This window comes from Typopeltis vanoorti, chromosome 2 (genome assembly GCF_054136105.1).
Source record: "Typopeltis vanoorti isolate ZY-2024b chromosome 2, IOZ_Tvanoo_1.0, whole genome shotgun sequence".
Lineage (NCBI taxonomy): Eukaryota > Metazoa > Arthropoda > Arachnida > Uropygi > Thelyphonidae > Typopeltis > Typopeltis vanoorti.
Genome location: NC_143550.1, coordinates 45,031,056 through 45,052,954, shown reverse-complemented (window position 1 = coordinate 45,052,954; position 21,899 = coordinate 45,031,056). Strand labels below are relative to the sequence as shown.

The 21,899-nt window shown below is 33.0% G+C and overlaps 1 protein-coding gene across 1 annotated transcript in view; it reads left to right on the top strand.

The window, feature by feature from the left end:
- LOC150108978 (receptor-type guanylate cyclase Gyc76C-like) overlaps positions 1-21,899 on the top strand; it is a 276,890-nt gene that overhangs the window by 223,177 nt on the left and 31,814 nt on the right. Inside the window, exons 12-14 of the mRNA XM_090401394.1 lie at positions 5,074-5,178; positions 6,726-6,797; positions 15,706-15,871. Coding sequence (XP_090257520.1) covers positions 5,074-5,178; positions 6,726-6,797; positions 15,706-15,871 — 343 coding nt within the window. The remainder of the gene's footprint in view (positions 1-5,073; positions 5,179-6,725; positions 6,798-15,705; positions 15,872-21,899) is intronic.

Sequence of the window (21,899 nt, the reverse complement as noted above, 5' to 3'; positions counted from 1 at the left end):
ATCCAGTTTCCCAAACTTGTATTTTAAACTAATATTACTGTACTTCCTTCAGCAGTAACTGTAACAGTATAATCCAGAATGGCTCTCTATGGGTGTTATTCCTGTATCTAACGGCTTTTATATTATTGAAAAACATGACAAAACTCTAGCCGTAACTTTAATTATTAGCCACTTTTCACCATTATATTATCTATGTTCTTATACAGTAACTCGTGTTTTTAGTAGTGGTGATATGAGGGGATGAAGTTTTTACGTAGGATGAAGTTAAGAATCACTTAATGCCATTCGGAACTGAGAGAAAGAGATCAGGTTAAATTCACATTTTAATTTTTCAAAATTATATATTTTGTAGAAAACATTAATAGTGGTTTTAATAAGGGAGAGAGATTCCTTCTAAAATCTTGACACTTTTGCAATTTTATTCACATCATGAAACATGAAATTCTTTGGAGAACTGCGTTATAATCTATTTTAATCATCAAAAATAATCTTTCCTACAAATGATTTTAAAGATTTCTTTCTTCAGTCCATAAGATAGTACCGCTGTGTATTATTTTCGTGTATTATGATACTACAATATGGTGCCCAGTATTAAAAAACGAAAGCAGATTTTATCCAAAATTACTTGATAAATATCGAATTATAACACTCTTAAACTAATATGCTTAGAATTCATTCTGTTAATTGTGCCACAGTAATATCCATTGGATTCGGTAGAAAAAAACGTAAATAGGATCCTTGTGCCTAATCTGCAAGCAAATTCGCTGAGAGAGAGAGAGAGAGAGAGAGAGAGAGAGAGATGGGTAATAAAAGATTATTGGACGAATTCATCAACTTTTATAACGTGTACACATGGCATATATTTGAATAAAACCCATTCTAGCTATACAAATATTACTATCACTAGATATCTGAATAAAGTTTCATTCAAATTTTTCTTGATTCAATTTCTAAAATTAATATACAGTCCCTTTTAATTATTTTCCAGATATAACTGGAAATATAATATATCATTACATGTCTTTCTCAGATCTTAATCATGCTTCTAAGAACAACACTTACTCATCATTTTGGAAAATTAAAAACAATCTGCATTAATAGACAAAAACACGTTATCTGATGACTCATCCTTAAGTTATTGATCCCCGTGTCCTTAGGGAAGTAATGAACTACTTCACAATTATCAGCTTTTTTACATTATAGAATATACCAGGTAACAAGTAAATTTCGATATTTTTACACGCTTGTTGAAGGACCCGTTGTTTACGTTTCGAGTATTTAAATAACTGACATAAGGCAATCCTGTTTTCGAAATAGAAGGAAGGTCACCTGCCTTCTTGCAATGACCTTATGTGGAAACAAAAAAAAACCCTTTGTTTACTAAACATGTCGAAAGAAGTCTCGGTTTAGATTTTAATAATCTATTGCGCATATATCAGGAATATGCTGCTCATCCAACTGTAATAGTTGTGTAGACGTAAATAATTATCCTCACGTGCATACTGAACCGATCAAATTGACATAAGCATGAAATAAATTAGATGTAGCAGCTAAGAGTAAATCATATTCTCTGATATAAAAATGTTCCGAGTAAGTATTAGATCTTCTTGACTTAACTCAAACACTGTTCTAATAAAAGTTAGAAGTGTTCATCTGATCACGAATGCACAAAGACAACTCTTCAATGACATTTGTAATTATACTAGAAATACAAGCTGTGTATATTGGAGAACGTAGCTGCACTGCATCAGTCGACTATAATGTCATTATATTGCTATTCCTGGAGAAAACTTAACTCGCTAACATCAGCAGTCGCTAGGAACTCTAACAATTTCTGAATTAACTACATGTTAATTATGAATCGGATCTTCAATAGGACATCATTGCTTCAAGTATAATAGAGCATAGCGTGTTGATAATTTTATATTAGCATAGCATTTACAAGATTCTCTCTGATCAAAGAGAGCAAGCTAAATTAAATTTACATCAAATTCTAATATCAAGCAACAGTCATTGGAGTTCAGTAAGCTAATGTTGATGCCTTTTCAGTTAATTTAATCGAAGAAAGGTTTATTACTCCATATGACAAACATTTTTAATTTACATTAATTAAAACAGTTAATACTTTTAAACTGTTATATTTTTAATTCCTTAACTAAGAGGGAGAGCCTTCTCCGTAGCTCAGAATATAGAAAAAAGCCCTTTGGTCGGAAAGACCTGGATTTGATTCCCGTCTGTGAGACTAAAAGGTGAGTTAGCCGGTCCAATACGGAGGTAGGGTGTTTTTTTTTTTCACCCATAAACTCTGGTTTTTCGTCCCTCAAAACAGGAAAACCGGACTGTGAACACACACGTCCACAGTCATAAAAAATACTTTATGGGTAAGGAAGGCGAAGGGAAACGACCTTGTTCCATAATCACTTCCCTAGTTAAGTAGCAATACCCTACCAGTAGGTTGATAAGGACTACACACCACCAACAACTACGAGGGATTTCTGAAAAGTAAGTTAACATTTTCCTTCTTAATAATGGTGGAAGGGAATGATATAAACCATGGTTGACAGATAGACTAATAATGCCGTTCAAAAAGACCGCCATTGCAGCATGGCTCTGCTGTCGCCTCTCAGTTAATTACACTTTCAATATGGCGCTGCCGTGCGAGTGTAGTTTAGAACAGGTGCCAGTAAAGATATTCATTGTTTGCAAGGGACTTCACCAAGTGAATTCACCGTGAACTAGCTGATGTGTATGGCAAAAAGGTGATGTTAAAGAAGCAGGTGTATTTTTGGTGCAATAAATTTAAAGCGGGCCGTGGTGATTGAAGATCGACATCGAATGGGCAGGCTTTCATTGAGCAGGACAAAAGACAACATTTCCCGCATTAAGGACATTGTTCTTGAAGACAAGCCAGTTAAACTGTGTGAAATTTCACAAGTGGTGACTTAAGTCCACTGTTTATGAAATTATATCTTGGTTTTCAAAAGGTGTGCTTCCCCTGGGTGCGCAGACAATGGGGATGTCTGGGGGAATTGTGATACAGCGAGAAAGACGAGGATTTTCTCGTTCACCTAGTCACATGAGACGAAACATGGGTCCATCACTTTACCACAGAGACTAAACATTACTCCATGACCTGGAAACATCCACAATGTCCTGTAAGCAAAAAAAAATGTAAAACTGTTCCACTGTCCGAACACATGTTTACGATGTGTTCGGACTGTACACATGTTCAAGAGTCATGAGCACAATGTTCTGGCATCGCCATGGCGTTCTGTTGGTAGACTACTTGCCGAAAAAAGGGAGGAGCAATCAATGCAGAGCTTTACACCACTCGTGAGTGGTTGCGCAGTAATCGTGGTAAAACTCTGCCCCATCTTCACCTCCTACTTTGAGCCTTCAGAATTCCATTTTTATCCCCCCCCCCCCCAGAAACACTTTTTCACCTAGTAACCAACAACAGGCGGTGCGATGTTGGTTACTGGGTATGCGCACGGACTTCTTTAGTATTGGTATGGATAAATTGATCTAACGTTGGCACAAGTGTTTCAATAAATTTGGAGACTATGTGGAAAAGTAGTGCATATTCACTTATTTTTTAGTGTATAATTTCAACTTCCTGTTATTAAACATCATCGAGAATAAAGGTGATGCCTTACTTTTCGGAAATCTCTCGTATGAAATCAATGTTTTAATTCGCGCACTTTTAGCAAGCGAAATTTTAAAAATGTAATATAATTCATTTCTTGCTGATGTGTTCCAGGCGTGGAAACTTCAAGGAGACTTTAAAATAGTAATAATTTATTGGAAGAATCGACTGTGATTCTTTGCAAGAAATGAATTATATTACATTTTTAAAATGACAAAAGTTAAGAAGAAAAAAAACTGTTACAACGAAAGAAGTTGAACGGATCCTTGCGATTGCGTACGCGCGCACAGACAAACAGTAAAACCACAGTCGACTAATTATATAGGTTCATTGATTTTACTCGCTGTAGACTGTTTCATTGGTGAGTAAAATTAATGAAACTATATAATTAGTCGACTATGGCTTTACTGTTTGTCTGTGTGCGCTCGTACGCAATCGCAAGGATCTGTTAAACTTCTTTCTTTGTATCAGGTTTGCTTTTTCTTAACTTTTGTCAAAAATGTACTCTTTTTCTTCAATATTTAAATTATAAACATTTGAGAATTTTAAAGGACACCTCCATCAGAAAATGTGTAGTACCACGTTTTAAGAGTTTGATTATCCTTTGAAAAAAAAAAAGTGATATTTTTAGAAATAGTTATAAAATATGTCATGAATAAATGTATAAAAACACATTTATACATCTTAAAAAATGCAAAGCAGGTATTCATTAGTAATAGGATAATTACATTATCATTTACGTTTAAGATGAGGTACTTTGCTCTCACTTGCATGTATTAAGACATAAAGAAAATGTCATCCACAAATGCTAAGACATTTCTTCTACTAAAATAACAAATTACAGTAGATTAATAAAATTATAATTTGCCGCAAGACTTTAATATTTCCATTGCTTACCCAGGAGAAATGTCATCCATTTCAAATTGTGTTTGTGAAAATAGCTTACTTTCTGGGAGTTGGCTTCTTAATCTAAGTTAATTTCAAATCAAAATGAAAAAAAAAAATCCGTTGAAGGTTTATAGCTTTAGTTAATTCAAACTTAAGTTATAAGTTTAAATTAACTTAAGTTATAACTTAAATTAAAAATGACCTGAGATACTGCAACGATATATTTAATATCGATCGGTAGATACTCGTATTTTTGTGTTATGCTTTGTAAAAGTGTATATCGTACTGTTGATCACTAACATTTCGTTTAATATAAAGTTGTGTTTAATATGAAATTAAGGTGTCATTCAGTAACTTTAAAGCAAGATGGCACAGCTTCTTTCTCTGGGTAGATATATTTTTTTAATATTAAAAACATGGGAACAACTGATGGCCGTGTCCGGAGAGACATAAACCATGCTGTAGTTCTTTAACTTATATATATCACGTTTTCTCATTCTAATATTTCAGATAACAGTCTTTTTCTAATCGATTTCTAGATGAGAGAAATGCACCATGATAATATCAATCAGTTTATTGGCGCCTGTGTAGAACCTAACTCTATTGTGATTGTCTCAGAATATTGTTCTAAAGGAAGCTTGCAAGTAAGTGTCATTTCTGAATTATAACAGGATATTTCTAAATAAGACTATGTTAAATTGAATGAATTGTGCTTCGTTTTTAAAATGGATATTCGTAATGATTCAGACATTAGTGTAAAAGTACGAGAGGGGCTGAAAAGTTCTGATGAACACCTAGAACAAAAATTATATTAAAGCAACTGATATAACCACAAGAAAGAACGTATCTTTAAAACCCTTTAGTCCTTTCAGATTATAATAATTTATTCCTTTTCTTTTAGGATATATAAGAAGGCATGTCAATTCCTTCACGTGTGATTATCACAAGTTTTCAGCACAGCTTCTTATGTTTCCTTATACATTTGTATTAAGTAAATAAGATATCGATAATTAAATGTAAGAAATATTTTAACGCTTCTAATCTAGTTATTATTTGTCATCCTAGTTCCTATTCATATATTTATAATTTATTCGTAGTTTAAAAGAAATATATTTTCGTAAACATATTCTTTGACTTGTTACTATCTTATTGGTTCAATAGATATATTTGCTTTTATAAAGAAATATCTTACGTTTTTACTGTTTATGTATTCCCTGAGATTTTATTATATCATCCAATGGTTTACATTAAATCAATTACAATATGCACTTCATTGCAGTCGGCAATCTTCAATACTTTTGAAATTGATGATGTACTTTCCTGAAGCATAATCAGATACATTCGGATGTTCCCTATTTTAATGCCTCTGAGAAACTTTCACCAGAATTAATTAGGAAGTCCTAAGGAACACTTCATTTTTCAGACTCACTAATTTGCTGACGAAAGAACACTTGTACTCAGAACACATCTGAAACGATACTTTAATTAAGTTTACTGAATTTAATTCCCCTCATTCTAAAGTTGAAATTAACTATAGTAAGAATAGCCAAGATAAGCAAAAGTTTATTGAATATTGCAAAATCAGAACCTTGGAAGAATTCTAGACATGTTTAGTGGGCATTGAATTGATTGTCTAATATACGAACAGATATTATAAAAATGTATAATATCAGTTCTCGGATCAAGCGCTATAACTTGCTGTTTGCAACTGTAGCACTTTGCTCTAAACTGATTTAATAACAGTACAGTATATCCATTCTTATTTCCTTAAAGTTGTCGGATTTTTTAAAATTTATTTTTGTATTTTAGAAGTGATTCCTAAGGGATGTAGCAAAATAAAATAATAATAATGAAATAAATAAATAACTTTTTATTTATGTTAATAATATTCACGTCTATTAGAAAAATATACATAAAAATGCTGAAGTTGTTCAAGTCGAAATGGTTATCCATAAAAAGAAATAAAGAAAATAATTGAATCTCAAACTCAGTAAATATATTAGAAAAACAACTCACTCGATATCGTATCAACGGCTTCAAAACCAGAATCAAATACGCATAATTCACTACACAAGAAAATCGAATGTGTTAAAACAGATTAATCACATGTTTTAGAAATTTAATGACTTGCGGTATTTAAATTAAAGATATTGTAGTATGTTAATGTGATGTCGAATTTGTTTTATTTTAGGACATATTAGAAAATGATGACCTAAAACTGGACAGCATGTTTGTTGCATCACTCGTTTTTGATCTCATCAAGGTAAGTAGAATTAGCGCCATAATTAATAAGGTAATATAATTACACTGGTCAACAAAAAAAAAATTTTTTTCTTCGATTATGATCTTACACTTGTTTTATACTAATTTGGGTGCGCTGATTTCACCCATCACGTCAGGTTTTTTCCTCTATGGCATTTTCTTTTTGCTAATTTTAAGTTTTTGATAGTTTTTAGGAGGCAGTACTATTTAGAGGATCAAAAAAATCGATTTTTTAATATTATTTTCTAAAAGTATGTACTTTTAAAAATCTGTTCCTAACTTTTTATCAAGACAATCGGAACATTCCCGAAGATATAGCCTATTATTCAAAGCGGTGCCTAGATCAGAATCGGAGTGCTCACCGCTCTCGCTTGTTAGTAAACGAATAAATGCGCAAGAACCTGCAACGGCATATTGGCACTTTGAATGCGAGAGAGGCCGATAACCGACCTAATACATTTAGGTGATGAAAAGTAGGCGATGACAACTGCCTAAAATAAATGAATGCTATATGCGTCATAGCGGACAAAGAACGATCGAAATCAGTCAATCGTTAATCGATCGTGAAAGTATGATGAGCGCTTGTAACGTTTCAATAAAGTCTCTGTTTTTTTTGTCTTGTTAATTGCACGTTAGTCGGCAGTGAAGAAAATACATCATGTCTACTACTCGAAATTGTGTCAATAGTGTAGATTCTTTCTGCTACATTTGTGGCAGCCCAGTCAAAGGACAAATATCACTGATTTCGTTAAGAAAGTGTACTTTGCATACCTTGACGTACAAATTGCAGATCAGGACAAGTCATGGGCTCCAAATAAAGTGTGTAAGTCATGTGTAGAAAATTTACGTCAGTGGAGCAAGGGAAAACGCCAAAAATTAGCTTTGGGTATTCCAATGATTTGGCGTGAACCGAAAAATCACGTAGATGATTGCTATTTTTGTTTAGTTCAGACTTCTGGTTATAATAAGAAGAATAAGAAAAAAATTGTGTATCCAAATATCGACTCAGCAATTCGGCCAGTTGCTCATTCCAATGAAATAGCCGTGCCAATTTATAAAGGACTTCCTTTACTTGAGAATAAGCATGATCGGGATATGCCAGATGTTCTTGAGGAGAAAGACTCGGGTGTTGATTTAGACAATGAAAATTTAATTTCTAGTTCTGGACCGCAACGTTTTACTCAAGCAGAATTGAATGACTTAGTAAGAGATTTGGGCCTATCAAAGGAATCATCGGAATTGTTAGCTTCAAGATTAAATGAAAAAAACTTACTGGAGCAAGATACGAAGATGACTTTTTATCGTAGCAGGGAAAGTAATCTTGTACAATATTTTAAACACGAGTGTGAGTTTGTTTACTATAACAATGTGTCAGGTTTACTAACTGAAATCAGTGTTGTACAATATCATCCAAATGAGTGGCGTTTATTTATCGACAGTTCAAGCAGAAGTCTCAAGTGTGTCTTACTACACAATGGGAATGTATATGGCTCAATTCCTATTGGCTATTCAGTCCACTTAAAGGAAACATATGAGGACATTAAATAGGTTCTGAAGTTATTAAAATATACAGACCATAACTGGATCATCTGTGTGGATCTTAAAATAGTGAACTTTTTACTTGGCTTTCAAAGAGGACATACAAAGTTTCCGTGTTTACTATGCTTCTGGGATAGTCGAGCTAGAAACCGACACTGGAGTCAGAAACATTCGCCTCTTAGAATATCCTTAAATGTTGGAGAACAGAATATTATAAATCAACCTTTAATCGACAGAGAAAATATCATTTTTCCACCTCTACACATCAAACTAGGTCTTATGAAGCAGTATGTTAAAGCTTTAGATTTACAAGGTGACTGTTTCCAATACATATGTGAAAAATTTCCACGACATAGTTATGAAAAAATTAAAGCCGGTGCATTTGATGAACCGCAAATTAGAACTTTAATGAGAGACCCAAATTTCATCAACTCTATGAACGAAATTGAGAAAGAGACCTGGATTTCATTTACGATGGTTGCGAATAATTTTCTTGGAAACAAAAAAGCGTGCAATTACAAAGATCTAGTGGAAACAATGCTTGAAAATTTCCAACGCCTAGATTTCAACATGAGCATAAAGCTTCATTTCCGATACAGTCATCTTGATAAATTTCCCGAGAATTTAGGTGCTGTAAGCGATGAACAAGGCGAAAGATTTCATCAAGACTTAAAAACTATGGAAGATCGGTACCAAGGAAGATGGGATTCTCACATGATGGCCGACTACTGTTGGAGTATTCAAAGGGATTGCCAAAACAGAACACGCAGCAGAAATTGCTACAAACAAAAATTCATTCCCTGAAACTCATGTGTAAGTAAAATTGTTATTTTTTTATGAATATTCTTGTAATTTTTAATGAATATTGTTAAGTAGTTATGTGTCCAGTTATCGGCCTCTCTCGCATTCAAAGCGCCAGTACGTGCCGTTGCAGGTTCTTACGCATTTATTCGTCTACTAACAAGCGAGAGCAATGAGCACTCCGATTCTGATCTGCGCACCGCTTTGAATAATAGGCTATATCTTCGGGAATTTTTCGAATATCTTGATAAAAAGTTAGGAACAGATTTTTAAAAGTATATACTTTGAGAAAATAATATTAAAAATTGATCCTATAAATAATACTGCCTCCTTAAAACTATCAAAAACTTACAAATTAGCAAAACGAAAATGCCATAGAGGAAAAACCTGACGATAGAGAAAATGGGTTTGATATTTGAAATCAGCGCACCCAAATTAGTAAAAAACAAGTCTCATATAAAAGTCAGCAAAAATTGTGTTGGACTGTGTTATTAGACCTATAGTGATATTAGAGGTAAGTTATGTGCTATCAGAGCCTATTTTTGCAACGAGAACATTAATTGGTCAGCAAATTTGAGAATTATATGGAGATTCAGGCACGTATGCCAAATGATCTATTCCGACGAGAGCTATTATTATTAATTGAATTTCATTCTACAATCAAATATGTGGCAATGCAAGAGAGACTTGAAAACCTGTTTCTAATTGAGTAGAAGATGCATTCACATAATTCAGCCACAAATTGTGATCGGTGTACCTGATTTTTATCTAAAGAAGTAGACTTTCAATAAAATTACACAAGCTGGTAAACAACACACCACTTGGAGAGACATGTTTTGAAGTCTCTGCTATTTTGTTAACTAGTAGGTTTAAATCTTTGTAGTGACGCAATAACGACTCTAAATTTGACCTCGTCCTTTGGCTGTGGAGGAGATCAAATTACTAACGTTGCAGGTCGTTGCTAATACCCTTAGTTTGTTACTCTTAATCTGCATGAAAGATCAAAGCGCAACTCTGACAAAATTTAGCTTTCAGAGCCACGTGGATAGTATACTACGAAGACAGAGTAACTGTAACATAACAGTGCATGGCTGCCTATCATGAATATGACTGTGCATCCTTTTTTTAGCGCATCGCTCATGTTTCTTTATTTTTTTTTCTCAACGCCACCCAACAAACTTAAAAAAAAACTCTGCAGTACATTAATGCACTGCCAGTTCGACTGCTAAAGGTTTAAGATATCAAGAATTAGTTTTAGAATATTCAAAAATATTTTTCTCGCTTCAGACACATTCACTAAGCAAAATACATTGAAATAAAACATACTTCGAATTGCATAACGTGGCAATATGCCACGCTGTTTGTCAGCACAGTAAGAATTCTTTAAGTGGATTTTGATTATTAAATAGTAATAAAAATAAGTGTAGAAAAATCGATCCTTTTTGATGAATGATTTGACCTATCTTGAATTATAATCAACTACTTTATTCAAGGATGTTAGATGACTACATCAAAAATTCATAATGCTGGCTGTTTATCACTTGAATAATTAACCTGCATGCGCTTTAAATTTTACATAATTACGTAAACAATTCAGTGACAGTTTTAAATATGTTCAAGGAATGACGTATGGCTATGTTTATGCATATGCGAGCGCCTACGATACGCCTAAACCAGGAGAAAGAGAAATAAATATTCTCACTGATTCATCTTCTCATTTTTATAATATATTACTGTATCAGTATCATAAGAATTAATCCCATGTCACTAACGGCTTTTACTGATTCTCATATATTTAAATATTGCTTTTAAAATTTTCTGAGTAATATATTCCTACTTTGAGAGAATAATGTTGATATAATACATAATTTCCTGATAAGCAATGTACAGGATGCCATAATAGTTACAACACAATTAAGTTTACGTGATTACTGGCATCGTATTGGCAATTATGTTCCAAATTATTCGGTTCTTATTTGTTAGGACTCTAATATGGTCAGATCTTATATTTCGATTTTTTAAGGCTATGACAATACTATGTGAATAACTACACATTTATTATGATCTTCCTCTAAGTCATTTTCTTGCCATCCTGGCATCAGACACCTGTTTCCTTAACCTTTCTTCTCCAGTTCTTTTAAACTGACCATACTGTCTTATATTAGCTCTGTTCACATATTCTTGAAAAGCAACAATGTCCAGTTCCTCCCTAATATGTTTATTTTAATGTGATTCTGAACATTCATAACATCATTTTGATTTATGTATGAACTGAGATAATTCAGGAAGCAAAATGATGTCACTGAACTTTCATATCTATAAGTTAAAACTGGTTGGAAGACTCATTTATTCTGAGGGGAGCTGCGACTTACTAGACTTGTTCCTCTCCTAGTGGCAGATGGCGGGAATACCTTATATTGAACTTGTTCTCTGTTAGAGTTGCTCAGAATGTGCAGAATAACAAGCCATGGGCCATTCAGATCTAGTGCTCTCGGGGTTAGTTGGGCCATCCTCTTTCGGGGTATATAAATATAGAAATTTGGTCCTTAACGTTGGTGGATGGGTAAAGTCTGTCAGCACATTTCCCAGAAAACGACTACCTGTTAAAGAACAGGGAAACCCACAAACTGGACAGGCCGAATGGACACGACTCAAGAAGTGGCTACTAGATTGACATTTTGGAACGTGGAATAATATAGGAATATCATAAGATAGGAGTACTTATAAAATTAATTAGAATCTAGTCGGTGAAATAAAACTTAGTGCCAGTGCAAGAAACAAAGTGGATTGAAACAGAAATCAAATTTTGGAAATTTCACAACATTTTTGACGTGGAAAATAATCAGGAAAGCACGAATTGGGAATTGCATTAATAGTAGACATTAAGAAAATGTTTTTAGGTTTAGACCTGTGAATGAAAGATTATGCGCAGTAAGAATCGGAACATTTAAAAAAAAAGTTATGGTTTTTAAATGCACGTGCACCATCAGAAGAAAAGGAAAATAAAGAAAAAAAGAATGTATGATTCAGCACCATCTGGTGATACAAAATGGTTATTAGAAATGTCGTTGCCAAGTAAACATCTTTTCCTCACACCTGATTATACTCCAAGCCCTCTCTCACGGTATCCTTCAATTTTAGTTTTCTGATTTCGATTTTAAGTATAAACCGCTGCATATTGTTCTATAAGGTTCCACTTATATCACATAATTATATGCATAATTATAACGATATATCATCCTGGCATCAGACACCTGTTTCCCTAACCTTTCCTCTCCAGTTCTTTTAGACTGAACATACTGCCTTATATATTAGCTCTGTTCACATATTTTGAATATCAACATCTTATCCAGACTGATTCATATTTTGAAATCAAAAGATGAATCAGTCTGGATCGCTTGTATTCAGATTTTATTTTTACTCTTATGGTTTTAAACTATGTTTTGGAGATCTTTCTAAGCAAAGTCTTTTAATTCTAATACTCGAAGGAAATATTTTGAATTTATGCAGCATGATATCATTTTGGTTGGAAATAATGATATGCTAATTGTCTGTGTGTTCGTGCGTGCGCACGAGAGAGAGAGGTGTACGAGAGCGATCATTTAAAGATTATCGTTAAGTTCTTTAAATATTTGTGTAAAAATCTTTTTTTTTAGAAAAAAAACTCGCGGGAACCCCTGTATTTATTTAATCTATATTACGAAATTTTAAACATCAGCAATTATAGAATGAACAAAGAAGAAAAACCTGAAATTGACTGTTAAGAAAGAAAACAACTCCAAAGAAATAATTTATTATAATTGTTTTATCTTTTATTTTAGGATGCATTACTTCCTAAAATAAAAGTTCTATAAAAGAAATGTTTGCAACTGTCTTCCACAAATAAACGCCAGCAACATGTCTTGTAGTCAATGTTTGGCACAGCTGTAAATGAAAGCTGCTATATTTTGGCTTTTCTTGATCTGTTTAGGCTGAATGTCTTATTTCATCATCACAACTACTGTGTTTCTCCTGCATAAATGAAGTGTGATTATACAAATATGTAAGAGTTTTTTTTATCTTCGTTCCGCATATTGGAGAAGATACCACAGAGACAGATAGCCTCAGATTCAAATATTTATTTTTATTATTTTGTTAAATGTTTAGATGGTTCAGTCTGTTTCACAGTAAACAGGCAATAGTTTAATCTTATCCAGTCCTGTTTTGATAGCTGTTTCCGAAACAATGTATTCTTACAAAACTTCACCAGGGAAATTCTATTTCTTTTTATAAAGAAACTCTAATGTCCAGACAATATTATTCTGTTATCAGCATATCATTTAACTTCACTCGCTGATCTAATGATATTTTTATGTAGTGTTTACTCTGTGTTTTATTCGAACAACTGAATTTTTTGGTGTATCTAGAAAACATCTAAAAAAATTTAATATCATGCAGAATACGAAGATTCACAAAATATTTAAAGTAAAAAGTCATGGTTATGTCTTCAAGAATCCGTTTAATTACGGTGTTTCTGGACATCTTTTGCCAAAAAACAAAACAACATTTCTATTATCTTGTAAAGAAATAATCAATCTCATCAGAATAAATGCAAGTCGTTGATACTTAATACTTACATTGCAAACTAGACGAAGATAAATCATTCTAAATATTATCTATAAAACAACACCAGTAAACATATTATTACGATATATAATATATTTAAACTAAGAAAATAAGGGAAAACCACACTAAGATGGAATCCTGAGTTAGGTTCTTTTACTTACACTATTAGTAATTATTTTATCTTTGGCATTCTGTTGAAATATTTCGAGTTCAAAACACCATTTTAGATTCCCACACAATTCTGACTATTCACTGTAAAGATAATACAAGACTTTGTTCAGGACCAATAAATCAGCAAACTAGCTTCGGTGTTCGAATATTTTCCGCTTCTGTCCATAGTCATTTAAATAACTTGTTAAAAAGAAAATAATAGTTTCATCACTCTATCCTTTCTGTACAAATCTGATACTCTTTTTTTTTATTTCTGTTTAGTATATTCTAAATTTTATAGACTTGGTACAATTTATTCAAGAAAAAAAGTTCGAGACGTCAGATGAATGGAAGGATATAATGTTTCCATGACAACAGATTTTGTTTTAGTAGTTTAATGGAAACGTGAGCACTGGTATTCCCTAATGGTTTGCACTATAGGCGCACTTAAGTCCCAGTGGGTTTTTCTGTTTTTTGAATAAAAATACCAAATGTTATCGTGTGATGGGTAAAGTATAAATAAAGAAAATATGTTGATGTTAACGTTTATTAAATGATATGAAAAGTAGTGTACGTTTTAACATAATACCAAAATGGGTCAGATAAATACAAGCACTATGAGAAGTTAGTTCGGGAAATTGGAAATGGAACTATGAATAGATTAATCAGTAGTAGCAAATCGCGTCATATAGGTTTAAAGGAAAGATGAACTTCAGTTCTGCTGAACAGTAATAATACCTAATGAGAGAGAAGCAGAACCGCTACCATTTAAGTAAATTCTGTTATGAAAAAAATGGTCGGTATGGATAGCGAAAATTATATTTTAGTATTTTACATATGACTTATTATTCAACATTTCACGTAGTTTTAAAGAATATCAAGTATTCTGAAATCATAGCATTTATTTTAAAACAGTCCGTATTCAAAGCAAACTTCTTCGTTAATACGATCCTAGAGTTTCACCTTGCACCATAATTGCCTCCCAAAGCATCCATCACTGCTGTCGTCGACTATTAAATTGTAAAAGCGTATTTTGTGGAAACAGTAGCAATTTCTGGCAGCATAGAGTTAACTGTTTACCTCTTGAAATTTGCTCCATAATGTCACTGCGCCGAGGCTATTTTTAGATTTATCGTTTTTGTAGCTACCAGATTAAATCTCTTTTGATTACAAGCCTCCTTTTTTACTGTCTGTTCGTGATTTTTTGGCTACGTGAACATGGCTTTTTTGACTTAGAGACGTGCGTCGTTGTTGGCCCTTGTTAAACTTAGATTAGTTTCCTGTTTATCTCATTCACGATCTTAAAGGATCAGTACCCTGCTGTGTATTTAGTGAGAATGACGTAGGCGGTCTTAAGAAAGTGCTTCCTTTATTTTGCTTTAAGGTAAGATAAATGTTAAAATAATACCAGACGACTGTAGTAGGTATTTATTTAAGAAGGATAAGAATAGCCACTCAGTCTTCCAATTTTTTAATTCCATTAACGACCTTTATAAAATGATAGACAACACCGATATTCGATCCATGTTGAGGTATTTCTTTCCCCCCCCCCTAGATTTTAGAGTTCTATTTTTGAGATTTTTTTTTTTGTTTATTGCCGTACGCACATATACTCCGTTAATTTTTTTAATACTTTGTTGATAAAATAATTGAGTTTTGCTAAACCATTTTATTATTTCAATCACAGTTCTTTCTTTATTATATAACGTAGGTATTAAAGAAAATATGCAATCAATGTTTATGTATTTTTTTATTTCTAAAAGCTCTTATTTTAAGTGTTTACAATGATTTTGTTTTCTCCTTTCGTTTTCTAGGGGATGATATTTCTTCACGATAGTGATTTAAAAGTTAACGGAAATCTTAAGTCATCTAACTGTGTAATTACTAGCCGATGGGTTCTTCAAGTGACAGATTTCGGTCTTCATGAACTACGAAGAGAAGCACAAGTGGATCCGACCGAAGAGTATGAGTATTACCGAAGTACGAATTATAACTATTGCGTGTAATTAAGTGATAAATGATTGACCATGTTGTGATTGTGAGAGATACAACATAATTGCTGAATGGAATTATAAATTAGTGAATGTTCTGAAATAAGATTCTAAAACCTTTATAAAAAGCGACTTTTTTAAACATGTTTGGATAAAAATAAATGCAGTTAAAAACAAATTCCCACCCACTTTTAATAATTTGACTTTGCGTCATTTTTTCCTGAACGTAGAGGCACTTCTCCTTTTTTTTTCTTTCAATATTTCATTCAGTTAAAGAGGGAAAACCTTAAGCTATTTTCAGAAAGCCGCATCTAAGACATTAGAATGTTTGTTGAGAAAACATAAACCGGAATCCATGAGGCAAACTTCGTTATCGTTGTATGAAAATAAATTTTCCCAGGGTTTTCCCCTTTCAGAGAGAGGAAAAACTTCTAAAAATGAAATGCGAGGGAAAAACAAGCAGCAAACAACATAAATTTGTTCATATGATAGCTTGTTGTGTCATCTACACAATTTACCGCTTTTGAAACTGCTGCTCAGACTGAGATCCCTCTTTAATATGCATAAAAAGCGAACTAGTTTTTTTTAACAAGTATAGTTTAATGACAGTAGGATTGTTGTTTAAGGAATATAAATACATGTTGTATAATTTCTTGCAATTGCCGAGTACGTTAGCTTCAACTCTTATGAAGTATGGAATCTAACTGTGCAGTAGTGCAGCTGGAAAACACGATAAATACGCTTTTGGTAGGAAAATACTTCGAGAGAATCAGTGATGCGAAGAACAACTGCCTCAAACAAAATCATATACCAGCTGAAGGTGAGTTGTACGAATTATGAAATATTGGTATCGTTTTTCCCTCTTTCAAAGTTGTTCATCCATGAAAATAGCACACTACCCTTCCAAGGCATGAGTAAAAAGTAAAAAAAGAATCAAGCAACCACAGGGAAGTGAAACGGGCCTACCTGATGCATCACACTAATCGTGTCTGAAGTGCTGGGAATCTGTATCTACGGATTGAGAGATATAGAAAAGGGAGAAAATGGATTACAACTGAATAAACAAGAACATGAGTTTCACTGATGCTTCGGCAATTCTTTTAATTTGAGTCCGTATAAGGACTACACGTAAGTCTATTACCAGTTGGTGCCCTTTCCACTCCCATTATTGTTTCGCATTTATCTCTTAAAGCTTTTGCATAGTCTTGATGTTTCATCTCTTCAGTTTCATTTTTGCAGTGAATAGAAAAGAACACCTTATCTGTTATTTTTATTTTGAACAGAAAAATAGCGCGCGCGGTCACAATTTTAATTTATTAATGCCTGAAATAAGCATTCTCTTCCCTGTGAAATGGAACGATTCAGAATTATACCGGAAACTGCGAGACTGTCGAATTTAAAAATTTTTTTATTAAAATTCCAAATGGCTCTTTTGAGGAGGAGAGCACATTTACAATTAAAAGCATTTCAATACCATTTATCGAATATTCATGATAGTATGGGAAGCAATTAACAAATAAATGTATTACCTTCATGAATGAAATTATTCACCCATTAAAATTATTAAACATTTTAATTCAGTAATGAATTTTATCGAAACTTTTTATGCCAGTTTTTTTTACCTTCTAAATCGTGCGTCCTGTGCTCTCCAGATATATTGGTTTTCTATGTCTTCTTCCCTTCACGTATTAGGCCTAGTGGCCTGTTACAGGGCTAGCCCTTTTAAGCCGTACTCGTCCTGAAGATAAGGTGGTTAGCCCTATGCCTCCCGGTGTGTCCTATGTCTGTTGATGAGTGTGTTCATGGGGCCGGTTTGCCTGCTTGCATGAGGAAAAACCCCAAATAAACTGGGAAGAAAAACCCTGCAGTCCACTCCCAAGACCGGCTAACTTGGCTATGTCTAAGAAAGATCCTTAAGCTCCTCACGTCGGTGACAGGAATCGAGCCCAGGACACCCCTTTCCCAGTCATATGGTTCCGAAGCGCATAGCCACTCGGCTAACCGCGTGGACTCCAGATATGTAAATAAAAAAATATATATTTTAAAGAAATATTGGTTGAAGAACCAAGGTCTTTTTTGCAAGAAAACAAATTATATATATAAAAAAGCAAATAATGGTCAATGGACTGAGCTGAAAGACATTAGTATATATATATATATATATATATATATATATATTATAGAAATATTATAGAAATATATTTCTATGAAAATCGTTCGATTTTTCTATGCAAATCACAAATTCACCCAAATTTACAACTAAAATCATTTCAATACTATTTACTGCTGTCACATTTTGGTACCGTACTCAAGACCTCTCTAAAAATATTTGTTGTTCAGGGGGTTTCGTTTGACTAACAACGTTTCTCTCAGAAACTCCAGCCAGTGTTTTGTAGTTGGTCAGTTTCTTCAATATTTTTTCTGCAGATTTCCTGTGAGCACTGTTCAGTAGAATTGGCATTCATCGTGACTTTCATTTCCACTAAATGTATAATAACACAGCTATCATCTTTTTCAACATTCTTTTACAGTTGAATGGCTGACTACTGAACCTAATATTCCCATTCCCTCTTCTTCACTGCTGTGACCAGTTTTCTCCATGAATCATTCTCACGAGGTATACAGTCTCCACCTTTACAGAAAGAATATCAACACATTACTTTCTCTTAAACCCTACCCGCAGACGACATTGATTTACTATATCTTTAGGACCTTGACTATGGGAGTAATAAAGGGAATGCTCATTTAGGATTTTAAATCCTTTAGTGTATACCATAATGTGAACTGAAATCTGAGAAGCGAAACATATATTATTAATATTCATATTTATGAATTTAGGGACACAAAACACACGTATTGAAAAGATTATTTTACTGATTAATAATAAAATAACTTGACGTTTCGACCCCTGTGTTGAGGTCATCATCAGAAGGATACATGTGTATAAGAACCAAGCTACATGCTGTTGCACTCTACAGGTAAATTACATCTACGTTGTAACTAATCTTTTTTCTTAGCCTGCCCTCTAGTGATTAAAAAAACTACAATAAACTCTGCTAAAGTCCTCACGTACTGGGATTCTTCTGGAATTATACAGTTCATATTATAATATTATGATTATCTTCTAGATTTGTATAGTAAGGTTGCTATTGAATGTTCAGGAAAAAAAAAGCACTTCAACACGTGTATTTTGTGTCCCTAAATTCATAAATATGAATGCTGATCACCGTGTAACCTTAAAAGAAATATATTATTAATAGTTTTTGATAATTAAATATGAAAAATAAAGAAGAAAGATGGTTTAAATTGTAGGATAGGTGAAGAGAGAAAGGCATCTGCTCACATTTTGAGGATGGTATAAGGTTATCGGGATACTAAACTCCAAATGAAAAATTCATTCAGAAAGAACAAGTATATTTTTACATATGTTTTGAAGGCTTTTTTATGCAAACCGGTTTGGTCTTATATCACATTAATGATACAACGGATATTTTTCTCCTGTTTGCAGTGTTTTGCAGTTTGTCATTCTAATAATTTCTTTATAATTTTTAAGATATCTTATAAAGTCAGTATAGCGTCCCTAACACTGGAGAAACAGGTATGATCTTACAGTGTTAGGGACGCTATACTGATATCTGAGAAGCGAAACATATATTATTAATATTCATATTTATGAATTTAGGGACACAAAACACACGTATTGAAGAGATTATTTTACTGATTAATAATAAAATAATAACCCAGAAATAACAACAGCATGTAGCTATTTATTTTCTTATTGCACTTATAAAGTAGCAGAGGGACGTCATCTTCATATGATAATACCTAGGATAGGCAAGAGCTAGTTAGTTACCATGGTAAATTCCTTCCTTAGTAATTCTTAGAAAAACAATTATCCTCTATTGCTCTGGTGCTTTACAATGTAAACAATTCTAGCGTCTAATAGTTTTTTTTTTTTTTTTAACTCCGTTCAAGCCAACATGTCTAAAGCAAATTCTTTTGCCCTCTTAACAGCTGTTTACAATAAGTGTGCTTTGCATTATGGGATATTAAGGCAACTGACGTGAAGTAATTAACTTCTATATACAAGTAGCCCTGCTGTGAAGATAATTCGCACGTAAACTAACTTTGTTTGCTTACACTTGGATACAGGATTAAACAAGAATGTAATTTTGTGGCAAGTTTAATTTAAGCTATTTACAGTAATCTGCGCATACCAAAGTATTGTATTTTAATTAGAATTCTTATTAGAAAAAAATAAATAAATAAACATATATATATATATACCTTCATGTAGTAAGTGATTAAAATAAAATATATTTATTTTCTTATATGTATATATATATATGTACATGTGTGTGTGTGTGTATACACACACACACACACACACACACACACACACACACACACACACACACACACACACACACACACACACATTCATGTAGTAAAGTGATATTGTTTTATTCAAGTTTATGATCATTAATCGATTGAAAATAAGCGGATAAAGTAAGAAAAATAAATACAGACAGAGAAAAAATCTCCACTATCATACGGTTATCTTTTATGATATACCGGTCTGTTTGAAGATTGAAATCTAGTGAGCACAATACGAGAAGTTAGCTTTCCCACAAGATCGAAGGAATGGAACGAACGCTGTGTCAGCTGCATTAGAAATGACCCCACGTGGATGACCTATTCTTGGGGCTATCCTCAGTTGATTCTCTTCCTGCTAGGAACACGTAACACGAGGTGAACTTAGTAATTCTTCCTAGACACGTTTAACATACGTTTCTTACATCCGGTGGAAAAAGTCAACAGGTTTTTTTTATATCTATCATAAAAAAACAAACACGAATAACCTCAGGTAATTCAAATGTAGTTGATTCCGTGGCTGAGGTGTCTAGTTAATAATGTATTTGTTTGATTTCAGTAACCCACTGTGGTCTCTGCCTATGCCTCTATCTTACACGTAACGTGGTCCAGCTTTAGTCTGTTTCGCGATCTGTGAGATATTGTTACTTACTTATTTAATAAACGTCCACCTTTCTTGGACTCTGTTTCACTTCCTCCTCCAGAGCACGGTTTCCCATTTATTTATAAATGAAATTGTCTAAAATGATTTAATATTATGCTACTTGTTTAGAAGAAAAAGTCCCTTTCGACCCGCATAACGAATAAACCATAACACAAAAAATATTGAAGAAAACAGGTGAAAATAAGCGGATAAAGTAAGAAAAATAAATACAGACAGAGAAAAAAATCAGTTAAATCATAAAAAATATCTATCATGTTTTTACTCTAAGTAGAAAATTACCTTTGAATATTTAAGATGTTTCGAAAGCGATCTACAGTTTCCGAAAAGACATCTTTCGTTTGAGTTGCCTCGGTATTGTATTATTTAAGACGCTCTTACTAGTACTCCGTATTTTTGCTATTTTTATTCAGAGAACTGAACCCTATTAGGGAATTGGAAAGATCACACATTGTGTTATTTCGAGACAAAGCACGAATTCAAATACATTTGGGTTACACTTGCAACATGTAAATAATTTAAAAAAAAATTAATTTTCAAATAAATAAAATTAATAAAATACTTAGAAAAATATTCCTTAGCTCACCCAGGATACTAATATACTGAAGATTTACAAAATATTTAGTGGGTTGGAAACACATAAAACATTTTAAGTGAACTTTGTGTAGTTGTGTAACTCCTACTTAATCAATAAAAGACCCTTGACGTCCTGAAAAGGACTAAAAGAAAAGATAAGCATTCACATTTTATACAAAGAATTATTCATTAAAATATTAAAGTTTCGAGACTGATCAGCAACTTAAGAGAATCCAGTGAATTCCTTGCAATCTATAAAACCACGAACATGGTGCTACTGGGCAGAGTTCGTTCAAGTGTGTTGCCAAGGCAACCTATACAAGAGTCAGCTTCTCATACAAGTACTCGTTTTTAATTGTTATAAATGATTTTAGATATTTATTATTCCTTTTATTCAATTTGCTTT